The 18038-nt window shown below is 41.5% G+C and overlaps 1 protein-coding gene across 4 annotated transcripts in view; it reads right to left on the bottom strand.

Moving 5' to 3' along the window:
* Positions 1–221: 221 nt before the first annotated feature.
* GABRA5 (gamma-aminobutyric acid type A receptor subunit alpha5) overlaps positions 222–18038 on the bottom strand; it is a 56483-nt gene continuing 38666 nt past the window's right edge. For all 4 annotated transcript variants that reach the window (XM_061377826.1, XM_061377828.1, XM_061377825.1 and 1 more), the window contains exons 7-10: positions 9863–10006; positions 4118–4270; positions 2509–2720; positions 222–1740 (exon numbers count right to left, since the gene is read on the bottom strand). In XM_061377826.1, coding sequence (XP_061233810.1) covers positions 1450–1740; positions 2509–2720; positions 4118–4270; positions 9863–10006 — 800 coding nt within the window. In that variant the 3' untranslated portion in view covers positions 222–1449. The remainder of the gene's footprint in view (positions 1741–2508; positions 2721–4117; positions 4271–9862; positions 10007–18038) is intronic.

Consider the following 18038-nt stretch of genomic DNA (forward strand, 5'->3'; position numbering starts at 1 on the left):
GGCTGATGCTCCAAAGCTAGATAGCACCTAATTCTGAAACATCTCAACTCAGTGTCATCACTCGGTATATACCTTTCTGGGCAACACTGAGGACACATCATTCTCACCAATGTGACCAGGTGTGTGCATGTGTGTTTTCAAATTAATTCCCTTGCTCTTGTCATAATTTTTCGGTCTCTGTAAAAAGATAACCAGTATAAAAAAGACATTTTGCAATCAAATATTGAATGCATTTTTTATTTAAACATTAAGATTAAATTACAAAAGCTTCTGGAACAAGGAAAGGATGCCAAGGAGGAAAGAGCTGAAAACTCAGATTGCATTTTCTCATTCATTGTGAAAGCAAAACACATTGGCAGCAGCAAGGCGTTTTATAGAAAAGTTTCAGATGGACAGTACAAAGACCTTTCTGTCAATATTGTCACTGAAACACCTTGCTGTCATGAAGCACATCTTTTTGATCACACTTCTTAGTGTTGGCTGATTGGTTTTCACTGTGGGAAACAAGCAATAATTATTGTAGAATTCCTGTAATTCTTTATTGTTTATCTCTGCTAATATAACGCAATCTTCTTCTTGGGAAAATGTCCAAAGATCATTTACTTCACTCTAATAAAAATGTCTACTGCTTTTGTTAAAAGTTTTATTTGCACAAGTAAGTTCCTAATCTATGTTAATTTCATGCAATATATCTCTAATTTTTGGAATAAATACCGAGAATCATCCAAGAAAATTCCTTGGAATGCAAAATCCAAACAAACTTCGTGTTTTCTTTTAAAGGCAAGATTCCACCACCTTTATTTACACAAGTTTAGCATCCTGCTCCCCATGTTACTTCACTGCAAGCTGGAGGATCAAGCAGTGAAAATCAGCATAGCCCCATCAGGATTTACTGCAGTGTGTTAACTTCCAATGAAAATTGGGCTGAGCAGTTTTATCTGTGGAGTAATGCACTACCTATCACCAGTAAAGGTGCTCAGACATAGCCCTACATTTAATAATTTGGCACATTTACAAGTGGCGTTACTCAGTAACTTATCAGATGACAATAGTGGAGCTCTTCTGTAAAATATAGGTTAAGCCTATATTTGTATGACTGTACATCTGAAGTATAAAAACCACGATATGTAGTACACTTGAACAGTTAAAAAATATAACTTATTTATTTGTAAACTATCAATGCAAGATACTCAGCAGCAAAGAAGCCATGTTCAATGTCTTCTGATCTTTTATAAAGATCTGTTGCTGTAAGTAATATAACCATCTCTGAAACATCTGAGGTTACATGTAGAAACAATCAAGGCAATATTATTTGTACATATTATTAAACATGCAAAAAACTTCCTGAAGTATATTGCCCAAATGTAGAAAGTTGTCTGGATCTCAAATTTTCCTTGGTAGCATCTGCTTTGTAAGTATGGCTCACATGTGGCTTTAGAGTCCTTCAGTTTATTTTGGAGAATTGGCACCTTTAATAACAGGCTCCCTATTCAAATAAGTGGCCCAGTAAACCAAGTTAAAAGTTCCAAACAGCACTGGAAAAATTATCCGTGACATTTTGTCAATCTTACTGATGCTGTTGTAAGTCTTTTTGCTTTCAGCAGGTTTTTCTTCTGTGGACTTCACTGAAGCAGATACAGTGTTTGAGATGACAGATGGGGCTGAGTCCTTTGGCATGTTTGGTGCAGGGGTCAGCTTCCCAGTGGTGTAAGTATTGGTTGATTTACTTCCCAACCTTTTCTGCAGTGTAAAGAACAAAATGTTAGACCACAGGAACAAAAAGTGGAAACACTCTCAAGATACTAACCCAAAAAGATCTAAGTGCCATAATCAATCATATTAACAGATCTCTTGACTATTCCGACTACTGAACAGCTGTTTCTGCCCTGATTTTATAGCCTTACTCAGGTTAAACTTTCCCTGATGCCACAGAAAGCTGACGGTGACCGTCCAGATCCGGATCCCAGCTGGTGTGTGCACCAGCAGCTTCTTTTCTCAGGGTGATATGGTCCTGCACCTGCAGAGGTAGCTGCCCCACAGGCAGCTGCCAAGATGTGAACCTCACCCTCCTGGCTGCAGCAAGGAGTGTGGTGAAGGGCTCAGTGCCACTGCCAGCTTGCCCTCTTTGTATTGTTCTTTTGGGATGCCTGCAGGTACTCGCTCTCTCTAGATCATTTGCTAAGAGTCAGTCCTATTCCAAAATTATAATTTCAGCATGGAACTCGAAAGTTTGTGTTTTCACAGAACTGCTCTTTTGTCTTTTTCACTGGGGATTCTGTGGTGGGACCCTGACTCATGGAGCTCAATGTGAGCTTTGTCATTTATGTGGGAGAGTGCACAGAGAGTGCTCTGCAGAGATATATTTCATAGAATCAGAGAATGGATCAGGTTGCAAGGGTAATTAAATACCTTTTATATGAAGAAGCTGAAAATGATCAATTCAGTTATTTGAACTATGCTAAGTACCTGCTTTTTATTCTAGATATTTGAAAAATGTAAGGTAAGCACCTTGATTTTAGCAGCTTCCAGGGCTTTTTTGCCATCCCATGCCCAACTCCTCTTGGTGAAATAGTTGACTGTTGCAAATTCAATCAATGCAGAAAATACAAAGGCATAGCAGACAGCTATAAACCAGTCCATTGCAGTAGCGTAGGCCACTTTTGGCAATGAATTACGGGCACTGATACTTAAGGTGGTCATGGTGAGGACTGTTGTTACTCCTGTAAATAAAAGAAAAAAGAAAGATATCAGTTTGGTAGCCCTTACAAGATCCCTACTGAGCTACGAGCAGACCCCAGTTCAGCAGGATACCTAAGAAAGCCACAGGAAGTCAGTCAGTGTTTGCATATTATGGTCCAAAAGAGTCAGATATTTGCTATTCAAGAAAATGTGAAAGCCTCCACCCTCAGGTGTTTACTTGTGTGGTATTCTGGTTATCTCTAGTTGCAGTGTATTTAAATAAGCATTTGTAGCTTAAGATAAACCCAGCTGTTACACAACAGAAAACCTTACTGGTCTTCTATCCCTGTGCACTGTTGCACGGTATGTACAGAGTGTCCCTCAATCAGCGGTACATAATAAAATCAATGAGTAACCCATTTAGCAGTAAGTGTCAGAATAAAGTGGGATTACTGATTCTATTTTCTTACATGGAGATTGTATGTATGAAATTGTTGGCTGTTACTGATTTCCTTGTCTGTATCTCCTTTCCCATAGGCCAGTAAATGACAGAGCTGCCACTGCTTTAATCCGTGGAAGGATTCCCCCAATATGACAAAATTAAACTCTGAAGTTACATTCTTTGTGAACCTGGAATGGATACCACCGGTCAGTAAAGAGATGCTGGAACCTGTATTCTCCCCATACAGCTTGCTGAACTGATTTTTTGATCAAAGCTGCCAACTGATTTCAGTAGTTTTGCACAGAAGAATTACTTAAGAACAGATGATTGAAGTTTTACATAATAAACTGTTCCCACTCCCCTCATTTTCCATCTAGTGAAAATTTTATACTTCATCAGCCTTCACTGAAGACTGTTTATTTTCTGCAATCTTTTAGTGATAAATCAAGTAATTTAAGAGAGCCTGAAGAATTTCTTTCATGACAACTTCTGTAGTAAATATATGTGTGGAAATGCAAAATCATATTAATTTGTTTGATGGTAATAGAGATAATTATCACTAATTAACCTCTACATGGTTTTCACAGATAAACATCTTAAAACAGAGATAAACAAAATGTCTTGAAGTGAAATCTGTCTCAAATGCTTAGCTAGAGTATACACTAAATATGATAATATGTACTGTTTTTTTGTTCTAAACCATCCTGTGTTTTCCGCAAGTGGAACCCCCTTTCCCTGCCCCCAAATCACACCAATCTCATTCTTTTGCCTTCTGTCCTTAACGTTCATATATTGATTCTTGATGAGTATCTGTCATAAATTTACCAAAAAAGCAAAGACAGTGTTTTTAAATGTATTTCAAGTTTAAATTGGAAGAGAACAAGGGAACACTTCAAGCAGAAATAAGCATTAATGCATTGTGGTTTTATTACAGCAAGTCACTTCCACAAGCCAGACCAATACTTCCGCTGTGCTGGGAGAAAGTGGGATACTCACCAAAGACAGTCCTAGCAGGGACAGATTCTCTGTTTAACCAAAATGACACTTGCGATAAGATCACAGTCATAATGCAAGGAAGGTACGTCTGGATAACAAAATAACCAATCTTTCTTTTCAGATGAAAATGGGCTGTCATAATAGTATATTCGCCTAGAAGGAGAAAAACATGCATGTGGGTAAAATAATGGATTATCAATTTAGGGATTTCAGCAGGCCATCTCCACCCCAGCCCTATTTGAGGATGCCATCCAGCCATTCTTAATTGCATGAAAAATGTTTTGGTTTCTGTTATGTGGAAAACCAGGACTTGAGACAGAAATGCTGCTACATACTGCTGGTCTTCATATACAGTCCCTAAAAGCAGAAGACAATAACTGACTACTCCTACTGCACTGAAAAGCTGAAGTTCTTTTATATACCTGGGATGTCTTGATGTTCCCAGGCTTAAAAAATCTTGGGTGATGTCACTCCGTCAGTCCTGCCTGGTTTTGACTCAGTCCTACAAACGGTCTTGGCAGAGTAATGATTAAAGCCATCTACTTTCAGAAACCTAATTTAGCAGCATGACTTAGAGACTTAACCTCATTAGGGCAACTGTTACTGCCAGCCATCAGTTTTCAAAAATGAGAATGGGCCCAGACACTCCTGTACCACACTTCAGGGACCACCTGTCTGTCCCAGTGTCAGTGCTGAGAAAATTGCAGCTTTGCACGTGGATCCTGGCCTGTCTTACTGATCTGAGTACCCAAACCCATCAGATTGCAAGAATATTCCTCTAGTGCATGCAGTTTTCCTAGAATTTGGTACACCTTAACCCTTGGAAAGATAAATCTGTTTCTGGAGAGCCATTGTGGCATGTCTTGTTCACTTGTGCAATGAATATTGTACTGCCTGCATAGAGAATTCACTGAAAGCTGCCACAGAATTGCTAAATTGCATGGCTGTTTTTATATGACAAATTCACAGCACTGCCTTTACCTGTCTTTTGTCAGGTCCCCTGAATCTCAATAAAAGCCTAAAAACATGCACTCGAAAATTGACAGACCAGCTGTCACCTTCCGTAATGTTTCAGAAAAAATCAAAACTTAACTGGTTCTTTCGGACTGTTCCTGGAAAAACATAGTTGTTACTGAAGGCTATTCATTGATGGTAACTGCTCCCCAAAGCCAAAATCTTGCCAGCTAAAAACAGGCTACAATAGAGGAAAAATTAAACCAAAAAGTAAGAGGAAAAAACAACCAGCCCCTTCAAGCCCTAACAGATCCCCAGATCAAAATAATGTAAAAGCATGCATCATTCATCTGGGTACTGATGAACCAGAGTAATTCCTGATCTGAAATATATATTGTTCTCCAAGAACAAAACAAATATAGCTACAGTCTCTGTTGGAAGACTTGACTGTTAGTCTCAATAGACCGGCCACAAAAGAAAAATATATAACAGACTGATTCTGCCTTGAGTGAATAGCCTGAGTTGAGCTGCAGCCAGCTTTGCTAAGCAGTTACATTTGGCAGATTATTTCTAAGTGACAATATGGCTAATTAGCAGAGAACAGGTCTACAGTGAAAGGACTTTTGCAGGTATAGCTGCACTAATATGTTATGCTAGGGGAGCTCTGTTATTCTGGATGAAGTTTACAGACCTTCACGCTCAGAATTTTAGACAGAAAGACTGGAATACGACAGAAATGTCTTACCCAACAGTCTGCCTCAATCTTTGTAACTGTCTTCTGGAGTCTGATTTTCTCATGAAATGGTTCCCTGAAGAGGGATGTGGAGATGGACAGAGAATGCTGTGAAACTGAGGAGAAAATCCCTGTGAAGTGACATCTAATTCCCTTCCATTTAGTGTAATATTGAACCAGGGATGCTGAACACATTATAGTCTCAGGAGGAACCCTGCTTGCTCTTTAGAAGCATTTATTTTGTGGATTACCCATAAAATATGTCACCAGCAGCAGGGTCTTTGTAATCTGAGTTGCTGCTGCATTGGGATATGTTTGAGTCACAGTTTGCTTGCTCGCTAAGGAGTGACAATGTGTATTACTGATTTTGACACTATGCTTCTGGAGCTGGAATGAAAACAAATCTACACAGCTTCAGCAGAGCAACAGGACCTTTTTTTTTTTTTTCTTTTTAAAATGCAGAAAATAAATGCCTGCATTTTGATGGTACTCCACAGATGATTCTTAACTTACCGTTTTCTTTAACCTATCAAACCTCTTGACACCACTGAAATGATGCTATCATCTTGATTTTGCTCTTCTTCCAACCCATATCTTCTCCAGCTTCCCATGCTGTCCCTTTCAAAAATGCTTACACCAGGAATACTTCCTCCAGCAGACTTACGGCTTAAGAAAACCCCATAGCTTGGTTTTTAATGCCCTTTACTTGCTTAAAGTAAAGATAAAAGCTGCCTGACTTGGCCTTTTATTTATACAGAACAAGACAGTGGCTCTGCTAGAGTGGCAAAGCTCCCTTTTACTTCTGCAAGGCCACTGCTTATTCTTAGACCATATGCTTTCTTGAGCAACAGCTAATTTTTGTTATAGGTTTATGTAGCACTTAAAAGAGAATCCTGTTCCTGATGGGGCCCACTCATCACTGCACGAAACAATTTTAATAACAGATTTAGCACCGATGAAAAGCCCTAGATCTGGAATGGCTGCATTTCTTCAGAGCTACGCTACTGTGCTGCTGCTGGTCTTAAGGCGGTTTTTATGCTTTAATAGCTGCTACAGTATTTATTTTTTTTCCAGTATCTAGATGATGGAGTTCTGGGTTTTCCATCAAATTCTCCAGGATCTTATATGCATTCTTCTATCACCATTATGCTGGGATTCAATAGAGTATTTTAATAGGGCTGGACCAGCCCCCAGGCTTGTTTTTTTACTGGATATACCTGGACTCAGGTGTATCAAAAGCTATTCTGGTAGGAACCTGACATTAGGTCTGTGGGGACCTGACATTAGGTCTGTGACACCGCATCCCTGATCATGTTGGTATCCAGAATATTTTGGCCCATGAAAAATGCCTGTGTCCTTTACAGAGTGATGTTAGGAAAAGATTCATCTCAAGGAGAATTCAGAATTACTTTGTGCAAAATGAAGCGTTGAATGCTTCTTTTATTATTTAGGCTTTGGATATTTTAGAGCTCAGGCTCCAGCTGGCAGAAGATAAAAGAGTGGGTTTTTGTTTTGTTTTGTGGCACTGCAGATCCTAAGTTAGCAATGAGAGATTCTGGATGTTGGGAACAGAACTGGGCAACCATTTGCAGAAGGCAGCAAGATCCTCTTGGACCCAAATCCCTTATCTGACTCTTTTCAGCACTTGTACCACTGGGACATAACAGATGTTGGAAGCAGTGTGAGCAGTCAAATATCTTCTCTTTTGGGGGAATGATGTTTGGGTATGTTAGCACCGAAAACACCACAACCCCAAAGAAGTGGCGCATGTCAAAGCTATTTTCTGTGGCATGGTTAAAATATTCTCAATTTCAAGACTGGCTGATGAATTGGGAGTGCCAGAGTTATTTTTTCTGAGAAGACAGCCAAACTTAGCAGCTCGCCTACAAACCTCAAGGGTTTGAGGCAGGTCCAGCGTTTCCATTAAAAAGAAAGTCTGCTAGAAAGGTGAGCATAAATGTCCTATGATATACACAAACATTTTGCCTATGCAACTGCACAGGCTGTGCAGTTTGACTTGTGCGCCAAAACCCCACAAAAGATCCAAGCACTTGGATTGTGCAGTAGCTTTTTTTTTCCTTTTTCGCATTCAGCAATTCAATAGAAGGAAGAAATGCCTTCATAAGTAACCCTGATTACCGGCCTCCTACAAGCCTGATGAAGTCCAGAAAATCCATGGCTGACTGATGCTTTCCCTGTGCAAAATCGGATTTTTGTATTTTGCTAATCCCTGGTTACAATCTGTGTCCTGCTCTTTGTGATCCACCCTGCAATCAGAATCCAGCCAGCCCAGATGTAACCTGGGACATAAATATAAAACCTTGATGTTGGAAACCAAGCATTTATTAGCCTAAATCTTAAGATATAGGAGGGAGGTCGGTACAGGGCAGAAACTTTGGGATTTGTCTAAAGACTACCCTCTTTCCTTGGGCTTAGGAGTACAAGGATCTTTCACAGACAGAGCTGCAAACTGGAGGTGGCCTGGAGCTGGCACACTGGAGCACTCACTGCCCGGTCTGGATGGTTTTCTTGCTCTGAGGAGTAGAGCGAGCTGTAGGAGATGCCTCAGTACATCCTCTGGATCTTTTTCTTGGCAACAATGAAGGCAAGAGGGGAGCTACCATTCATTGCAGAAAACAATGCGGCTATGATGGTAAACTGGTAAGGAAAAAAGTGTCTTTGCTTTTTAATGGGAGATCACAGACTCGTGCTTTTCCTGCAGCAGTGCCTCTCTATATGCTTCTCTTGATTTTAGGTATCTCTGCTTTGCAACAGCTTTGTGTCTCCTGAAATGGGAGAGGGAGAGGGTGAAGCTCTATAGGATGGGGACAGTGGTTGTGTTCAGTGGCTCCCCTGTGTTGCCTGAGGCAAGCCTTCCCTCACTTTGTGTCCTGTCTGGAGACCAAGTGGCAAGCTCCGTTGCACCCTCTTTATTTGCTGTGTTTGGATAGCTTGAGCAGGAAGCTTCATGTTTAGGTCCAGGTAATTTTGTGTGGAAGTGTATGTGTACCTTTTCCACATCTAAGTTTCCTGTGGACAGCAGTAGGTTCCTAACTCAAGCTATACTTTGTCCTTTACAATCCTGCATTTGGCTCAGAGCCTGTCATTTTTCATCAGGGACACAGTATATCACCAAAAGACTCCATCATACTTTGCCAGCAGGAATTGCTCCCGGTCATGTGGCTGCAGTTTGCCCCCTTTACCCACCCCAAGCCCCACACAACCAGCAGCAGTGGAAAGCCCCCTTCCCTTGATGGCAGGCTATTTTGTTCCCCAACCCGCTGGAGGCCACTAATGCTCTGCAGACGAGTGCATTGTATAACCTGGTTAAGCCCCAGTCCTGCTGAGTCCATGTGATGCCTGGCCTGGACTCAACCCCTCCGGGAGTCCCCCCACCAATGCATGCCCAGGGCTGCCCTTGCGTGGGAGCCTTAAGAAGCAGGGGGGGGGGGAGGGGGGTAGAAGGGGGGCTGGCTCACGTGGGTGTGCGGCCTGGGATTAAATCTTCTTTGCCTCCCTAATGCTGCCACATCTGGCGCCTCCGCTTGCAGCCTGGGAGGAAATGGGAATCCTCAGGGCTTGCACCTCCTCTCCAGCCATGTGGTCCTCTGGACACGCTGCAGAGCCATGCCACAGCCCCCAGCCACCCTCTGCTCCCTCCCCATGTGGTTTCATCAGGCAAATCATTTTAAAGCGATGACTGAAACGGATCAAATGTGTGGGTGGTGTTTGCCTTCTGGGATGGTTGTTCCCACAGGGAAATAAACCAGCAATAGCACTGGCAGCCTCAGCAAAGGCGAGCACCAGAAGCTGTGTGCAGCTTCTGCAGCCTGTTAAATAGCAGGACCTTGGATACATCTTCAGTGACATCTTTGTGATGTACCTAAGAGCCAACACACAACCCTTTCTGCATTCAGCTCCAGGAACTTGCTCAGGATCTCCTGCACACCCCATGTCACGCAGATGCTTCCCTAGTCTCCTTACAAAATAACTGGAGGCTGTGATCTCCACTCCCGCTCCAGCTATCAGCAACCATGGGATGGATATATTCTCCCTACCTGTACTGGTACTGATGTTTTCAGTTCCTACAGTTTGTCCCATCAGGTGGTACTGATTAAGTCGTGAGCCATCTTCGGCCACAACCACAGACGTTGTGGTGCTATTAGTCCACACATAGATCACCTCAGAATTAGGGTAAGCATCTGTTGACAAACGAGGAAAAAATGGTGATGAGTAAAAACCACTGTGTAATATTTTAGTGGATCCTTAAATGATAAATGGTGGGGAGAGAGAAGAATGGAGGAGTGAGAGTGAATGGAGAAAAGTAAATAAAGATGATACAATCATGGTCCCATATGCCCAGCTCAAAAAATATTAGGTTGAAGCTTTCAAATATAAGAGATGTGTGGGATGGTTTGTCAAAGGCTGGAACAGTGGAGGTATAAATAAGATCCATCACAACCACTCGATTTGGGAAAGAGCATCTCAGATAAGTACTCACCTAGCTGGCAGCTCCTAAACCCCAGCAAGCTTCAAAAGACATTTACTGAACCTCCCCACTAAAGGACTTCATCATCTTAGCTGCCTGGACAGCAGGGACCCTCTGTGTCTTGTCCCATCCCCAGGATAAAATACTAAGTGTCACCATATGCAAGTGTGGTGTCTGGTGTGTGCACTGACTTTGGCATATGTGCTTGTGCATGAGGGGGTCGTTCTTGCGGTTGTATATAGCAATGTATACAGCAATGCTTGTACATAAAAGAAGCTGGAATGTGTCTGCTTGTGCCTGTGAGGAGCAGACCCAGGATTCAGGGGTGAGAATCCGTGAAGGAGAGCAGGAGTGGAGGGGTTGCATGTGCCGGAGCAAATGGGTGGTGGTGTGGAAACACCTGCAGACCTGGAGATGTGAATGGGGTAAGATTTCTCTCACATTCATTTGAAAGCTCTAGGAAATAAAGGTGGTGGCAGTACTGCCAACTCCTTCCTTTCTCTGTAAAGTTGCTGCTATTTTTAATGCCCTGATACCTGGCGTAATTATGCTATTATACGTGAATATCAGTTTTCTTTTAGAAAGCCAGTCAATGCTATATTTTTTTAAGCCTTCTCTGCAGTTAGTCTCAAAAAATCCAGGAGCTGACTATACGTTTAAATATATTTTATTTAATTTAAGTAGTTCTCTCATACTTCTAGAACACCTTGATCATTTAAGCTTTCAGGTAACATTACTGCAGGCAGGTTGCAGTAGGCTGGAATCCATTGTACTACAATCTCTGAAAAGCTGGCAACACTTACTCCCCAAATAGGAGATGAAAACCAGGTAGAGCTGGAAGCAGTCTGAAGTCAAAAGCTAGTATTTCACCTTCTGAACTCTTTAACTTGTAACTTGGGGGTGCAGAATGTTTCCTTCTGGAAAAAGTCACATCCTAGTTCAATGAAGTCTTTGCAGGAGGCAACACATTGGCTTTTCAGAGAAGGACTTGAGAGTCAAGCACAAGAGGTTAGCTTGAAGGATCGTTTACTGGCTCCATGAGACTGAGAGTTTTGTTTGCTAAAGCTAGTAAGCTGTCTTGGAAAGCTGCAGCTCCATGGAGGACTTATAAAACTTCACAGGTCAACATGAAATTCTGAGGCCCTGCAATGGCAAGAAACATGCCAAAGTGGTCCCTGGATCCATACAACCAGGAATGCCAAGCAAAAAATGGGAAGAAGTAATCCAAACTCATGTTAAGAGCTTATGTGCATAGCACAGTGAGCTGCAGATCACTTGGATACTGGAGCAGGTAGCAGTGAAGAAAACAGCACCTTATTTTCAGTGTAGTTAATCCTCCAGTGGCATCTGTGGTAAGTGCTGCCAAAGGCAGGACAATAGGCTACATATATCTTTGGTCTGACTGTTTATGGCTATTTGTACATGGTTGTTCACACCTGAGAGAAAATAATCAGGAAATAATCAGAACGGAGAAGGGAAGAGAGTTCAAAAGAGGGTCAGAAGTATCTCCAGGGACTAGAAAACAAGTCATAATTTTAAACACTAGGAGCTCAACTTATTTAGCTCACTGACAAAAAGCTGAGAGTGACTCAAGTGCTGAGTATAGATACTCACATACAGAAATCTAAAATCAGGGTGAATTTCTTGCACTACTGGCAACAAAAGAAAAAGAACAATTCAGTCACTGAAAGATGGTTTCAGGCTGATTCAGATGAAGAACAGGACAGAGTTTCCTAACTCCGTGTGTAATTAAACAGTAGATAACCTTCTGAGAAAAATATTACGGGCTACTATCTTTTTTGACATGTATTTGTCAGTTTTTGCTCCTGTATTCAGGGCTGGAACTGATCCAGGGTTTGATAGATGAGGATCTACAAATCCTCCATCCCTTGTTAGCTAAGCAGCCATGCATGTCTGCCCAAATACAAGCTTCCCATGTGCTTGTATTTGTGGCTGTGCAGTAAAATTACTGTAATTACGTCTCATGATCTGCTTTAAAAGGCTAAGAAGGAATGTCTTTCCCATTTCAAAATATTTGCATTAAAAAAAAGTGATGGAATTTTACCTGCCCTGTAGAGCTGGGATACTTTATCATCTCAGAGATGGTTACAAGTTCACAACGTGTTGCAAATAATGAAAAAGACAGATCTGGAGAAAATAAGTAGGAGGAGATGGGTCCATTTAAAAAGGTGCTTCTTTTCTAAATGCTTATCTGGTATATGTTGTTCATGTGCTGATATCTCCAGTGAACTTTGGATTTGTGTTGGCAGATTTGGGATTGTCAGAGAATTTGATTTTCATCTATATTACCTCCTATGCAACACTCCCCGTTGCCCCCCCCCCCCCAACATTGGGCTTTTTGCTGGAATGATCCAGATGTATCCTCCCTCAGCAGTTTCCTGTTACTGCAAGGATCCTAGGCACCAGGATAACTGGGTTTGTCCTGCTTTTTGCCAACAATACACAATAATTCAGTCCAATTAGATGCTTCCCAGTGAGAGCACTGTAACCAAATTCCACTGAAATTGTCACCACACAGGAACACAGGCCTTGTAAGGCTTAACAAGTATTCAGATGATTTGGTTCACTGTTCTGCCTAGGGGCATAGCTAGCCTTGGAGGTCCTAGAATATAATCAGTACCTCTGCTTTGAATTGCAGCCTTTACTGGGCATTTAAATGCACATTCCAGTACAAGATCAGAGGCTCTGACTCTGGAGAAGCTCAGCACCTCCTCCTATAAAAAAAATATCTGTGATTCAGACAGAGGCCAGAAGGTGCCAAAACACACAGATCTTACAAGGTATGCCCAAGCTTTCTTTCAAAACCATGGCAGGGAAAGGATGCTGCCCATCCCAGGCCAACTGGTGAGAAGAGAGAGCACTCAGGCAGGCAAGAACAGAATTTGCAGCCAGTCCCTCCTTGGGAGGAAGATTCCAGCTTGCAGGTCCTCTCCCAAGGATGAGGCTACAAGATGGAGAGCTGTGCCCCTGCTTGGCCAGGAGTAGAGTATCTATGGGAAAAGGGAAAATAGCACCACTAGAAGAGGTTCTTGTGCAGAAGCAGGATGGTTAGAGCCAGGGCCTTAAGCCCAAGAGGGTAAGACATGTGTTCCTGTGGAGTCCAACCTAAACCAATGCAACCTCCAGTGACGTATCCCCCCAGAAGTCACCTGTTGCATTAGGAACAGGATTAATTTACCCCAGTCTTGAGACATTCTATCCTGATAGATCACATATATGACGTGATCCTCATCTATCTTCCATGCAAACGTAAGAAAACGTGGTCTGTGTTTAAAAAGCTGTAATATAAGATCTTTGCTTGGTGCCTCCTCTTCTTACTACAGGCCAGGCTCTGGGTGTCTAAGCTTTCTCAGGAGAAAGAGAAGAATGGAGAAAATGTCACAACATGAATGTGAATGTAAAAAGACACAGCCACCCCTCAGTCCATATGTAACCTAGAGAGGAGCTTACAGCTCTGACAGAGAAAAGCTACCCCATGTACCTTGGGGTGGCAGCTGAACCGCTGGCCATTTCTTTTCTGGTCATCTACAGAAAACTCCAGGTAGACACACCTGTGTACTTGCAGCAGGCAATTGTCTTTCTACTGCAAACCTTCTGCTGCATCTTCCCAGAAACCCCAAACAACTCCAATTATCCCAAGCTCTACTGCTGCTAACCCATGCAATATAATTAGGCACAGTATTATTGAAAGCTGAAAGTGTGTGAGTAGTCTAGAATAACATTATTTTGCTTTTGGGATAGAGCAGGTGCTAGTGGAGAGATTGGAGGGTGGAGGCATTATTCACTGTCATACCAAATTGTGTAAAACCCCTGTTCTACTTAAGCAAAGCTTCTGGTAGATTGCCTATCAGCCATGCTTGCTGAAGGGCTTAAGAACTTCATCTAGAGTTACGACAAAGTTTTATTGCTGGTAAGGGAATATGGTCCTTGTCTTCTGTCCATGGCACATAGGATGGGGACAAGGAATCTCCTAAGGGATGACAGTAAAGTATTGTGGCAGCTTTGGGTTTGCAAGGTGGGTGAATGCTGTTGGTGTTGCTGTAAAAGCAAAGCCAAATTCAAAGTTACTGAAAAACGAAGTGAGACTGCTTGGTGTTCATTTTAGTGTAAGCAAGAGGTCTTCTTCTGGTTTTATGAATCCAAATAATTAACTTGATGTTCTCTACAGTGATTTTGCAGGCTTGCCAGAGAAAGGGAGAACCCTTGTTAAATTATTCTTTTTCTTCTAAGGTCACTCTTTCAAAAAAGGAAAAAAGTGAAGGTAGCAGTTGAGATGAACAGCTAAAATTACAGAGAAGTATAATGTTATTAAAAGTGAGAAAATGACAACAGATGTTTATTTCTAGTGAACATTTGATAAATGGCTTCAGGCTTATCACCTACCAGAGTGATGAAATAAGTAATTTCTTCTTGTTTCTATTTACTGATGAGCAGATCTGTTTTTCTACATTCTAACATCCAACACACACCACACAATATAAAACCAGTAAATATCCTCCTTAGTCTTCTCCCACCCTCTTCCTGCTCTTACATGACTGGCAAGGAAAGCATGACATGGTTTTTCTTAAGCTAATGAACAGAGGGCAGGGGAGCGACCACAGCCAAAGGGAGGAAATACATTGTCTTAATGTAAAGTCTGACAAAGGACAGAACCAGCTGGTTAAGACCTGGAGGACACCTGCCATTCCCCCTGGCACTGAGGGGTGCCTTGTTTTCCCTGGTTTCAATTGTGAACAGAAGTGTGAGCAGTGCAGCATCCTCCTGTATGTTCAGAAAGTAGCCCACAGGTAGGGAGCCATCTCCTGCCACTGACACCACCATGGGGCAGTGGCGGCACCTGTGGCTAGACAGGCACTCTTCCTTCTCACCTTTCTTTCTCCCCAGTATTGGAATAAACTTAAAGGTTTGGCTCATTAAGTCAAATAAACGTAAACGTGGATAGCAGAGTCTAAACTTAAGAGTCCATGGGACCCAAATGTATTTCTAGGACTGATTTTTGTAAGCTATAACCCATTAATAAAAATCACCACTGATGTCTGCCAGTAAGTTTTCATGTCTGCATGATAGGGCATAAAATAATCCAGGAAAAAAGAATCCCTCTCCAAAACAATCCCTAAACCCTTTGACAGACCTCACAGGAAGCCATACAAGCTGTGCCTGCGTAATTAAGTGAAGGCAACCTGTGAATAAGTGAAGGATCTGTGTATATGGTTGTCCACCCTGCATGCTTGGGTTGCATTCCACAGTTGAACAACCTGTTTAACCACAAACCATGGCTGGAACTTTTCTTTCTGAATTATGCTAGTCAGAGGTTGAATTAATGAGAAATATAGCAGAAAGATAACTTCTGGCTTGTTTTCTACTCTATTAATTGCAATTGTGCAGTTACATTCTTAGCCTTTATCATCACGATATTTAGTACATGCCACAGCATCATCAGACTGCCCAATCTTGGGAGTATTGCTAATCCCCACCAAACACTGTTGATCTTGAAAGGGGTGTGTTAATTGTTGGCTTTTTTTTTAGAAGCTCTAATTTAATCGGAAAACATATACAAATATTTATCATTCTATCTTACCTATCCATTAATGTATTTGACTTACTTAGAGGCAACTCAATATTGAGATCCAGACTTCTGCAGGCAGTAAAACGGCACTGCTACTAAGACATCACGTACTAGCTTGAATTCTACTAGTCAGGATGGGTTTCTTGCAGGCTAGTTCACGCACGAGTACTTGTTAACCCATTACAAAACATCTGTCAACAACTGTGCCTATGCAACTCAGGCCAGATTTGAGCTCTGTAATTTAAATTTCCCATTAAATTGGGTTGATAAGAATGAATCAATGTACAAATGAGATCATTCTATAGGAAGAACTAGTGGAAATCTAGTAGAAATGTAATTTAAATATAAAAATAACAAGATATGGTGCATAAATATGCATGGGCTGTGTCTATGGGGAAGTATCTTTTTTTTTCTAACAGGAAGTTATTAAAGTAAAATAGGAATTTAAATACTAAGAGAAATGTATTCACATATTCAGTTATTAAGAGCCTAAAATGAAGACTTTGCCATAGTGTGACAAATTCTGCTGGGAGAACTTGAGGATTATGGAAACTACTCTAGGAACCTGAAATCGTCAGAATTAACACTGATCATTTAAAATGGCACGAGCTTTTAGCATATGGATAAACAGCATGCATGATTTTAAATCTGTGCCACAGACAAGAAGTGTAATGTGTACAAACTGTATACACAATGCGTAAAATGTAAACACAGGATTACAAATTCATATCACAGAGAATCACAGAATGGATGGGGCTGGAAGCACCTCTGGAGATCATCCAGTCCTCCTCAAGCTCACCTCCTCAAGCAGGTACACTGAAAGCAGATTTTCCAAAACCATGTCCAGACGGGTTTTGGATATCTCCACAGATCAAGACTTCTCAACCTCTCCAGCCAACCTGTTCCAGTGCTCAGTCACCCCTACAGTTAAAACATGCTTTCTTGTGTTCAGATGGAATTTAATGTGTTTTAATTTGTGCCCACTGCTCCTTGTTCTGTCAGTGGGCATCACTGGGCAAAGCCTGGCTCCCTCTTCTTTATTCCCTCCCATCAGTTATTTATACAGGCAAGTCAGGTCCTCCTGAGCCTTCTCTTCTCCGGGCTGAACAGTCCCAGCTATCTCAGTATCTCCTCATAGGAGAGATGCTCCTTAAATGATCTGTGTGGCCCTGCATTGCACTCGCTCCACAAATTCCAGATTTTTCTTGCACTGGGCACCTCAGAATGGGAGAGTGCTCCAGGGGCGAGTAGAAATTAAATGGTCAGAATGAAACCTTTTTTTGGAATGGCACAGTATCATCTAGGTGGGACAATGGAGGACATCCAGGGAGGATATTATTCATAGACCTGGAATGATCTTGTACGAAAACTGATTGCAAAAGATAATAGGACACCACTGGTTATGAAATGGGCAGTAGGAAGTCTAGTCTTACTAAAACAATCACTTTTCTCTTTCCTGAATTTAAATATAATTTGGTAACATCGGCAGTGGTTTAGATGTTTTCCTGATACACAATTTTATTCGATCTTTTCATCACATTCAGCAGGGAATAGAATAGGATGTTCTGAAAAATGTGCCAGACAGGCCACGAGAGACTTCATTACTAAGCAACACTAATATAATATACTGATCATTACAGAAAAAAACAAACCAAAAGAAAACAAAACAACAACAACAAAAAAAAAAAGCCCAACATCCCTAAGATAGATAAAAATGACTTTGTTTCATTATGCAATTTATAAGTAAACTCAGGAAAAGGTGGGAATAGGAATTTGATAGAAATGTCCATGGCTTGGAAATGAAATGGAAGCACAGACTGTACCCATGGGGTGGTGAGACATACAGAACTGAAAACGCCTGTTAAATTTACTTTGAGACGCATAGTTTTGTAAAAGCCGTTTTCTTCAGCTTTTCAGAGCAAGATACAGTTGGAAGGTCCTGCTTAATTTTAGAAGCTCCAGTTCATGGGGTAAAACTCTAAACATGACCTGACTTAGAGCTCAAAAACATAAAGCAAAGACAAAAAAAATGAAACCTGTACAATTTTTCCTGAAAGCAACTTTGTGATTTTGGAGGTATGATTCATGATTAGCATAGGCAAGGCTGCTGACTGCTTTAATACAATAAATTGACTATTTGCAAACTGGTACACTAAAT

The sequence above is a fragment of the Neopsephotus bourkii genome, unplaced genomic scaffold, assembly GCF_033783945.1.
Source record: "Neopsephotus bourkii isolate Nb327-2 ecotype Australia unplaced genomic scaffold, CSIRO-AGI_Nbou_v1 NB_1760, whole genome shotgun sequence".
NCBI lineage: Eukaryota > Metazoa > Chordata > Aves > Psittaciformes > Psittacidae > Neopsephotus > Neopsephotus bourkii.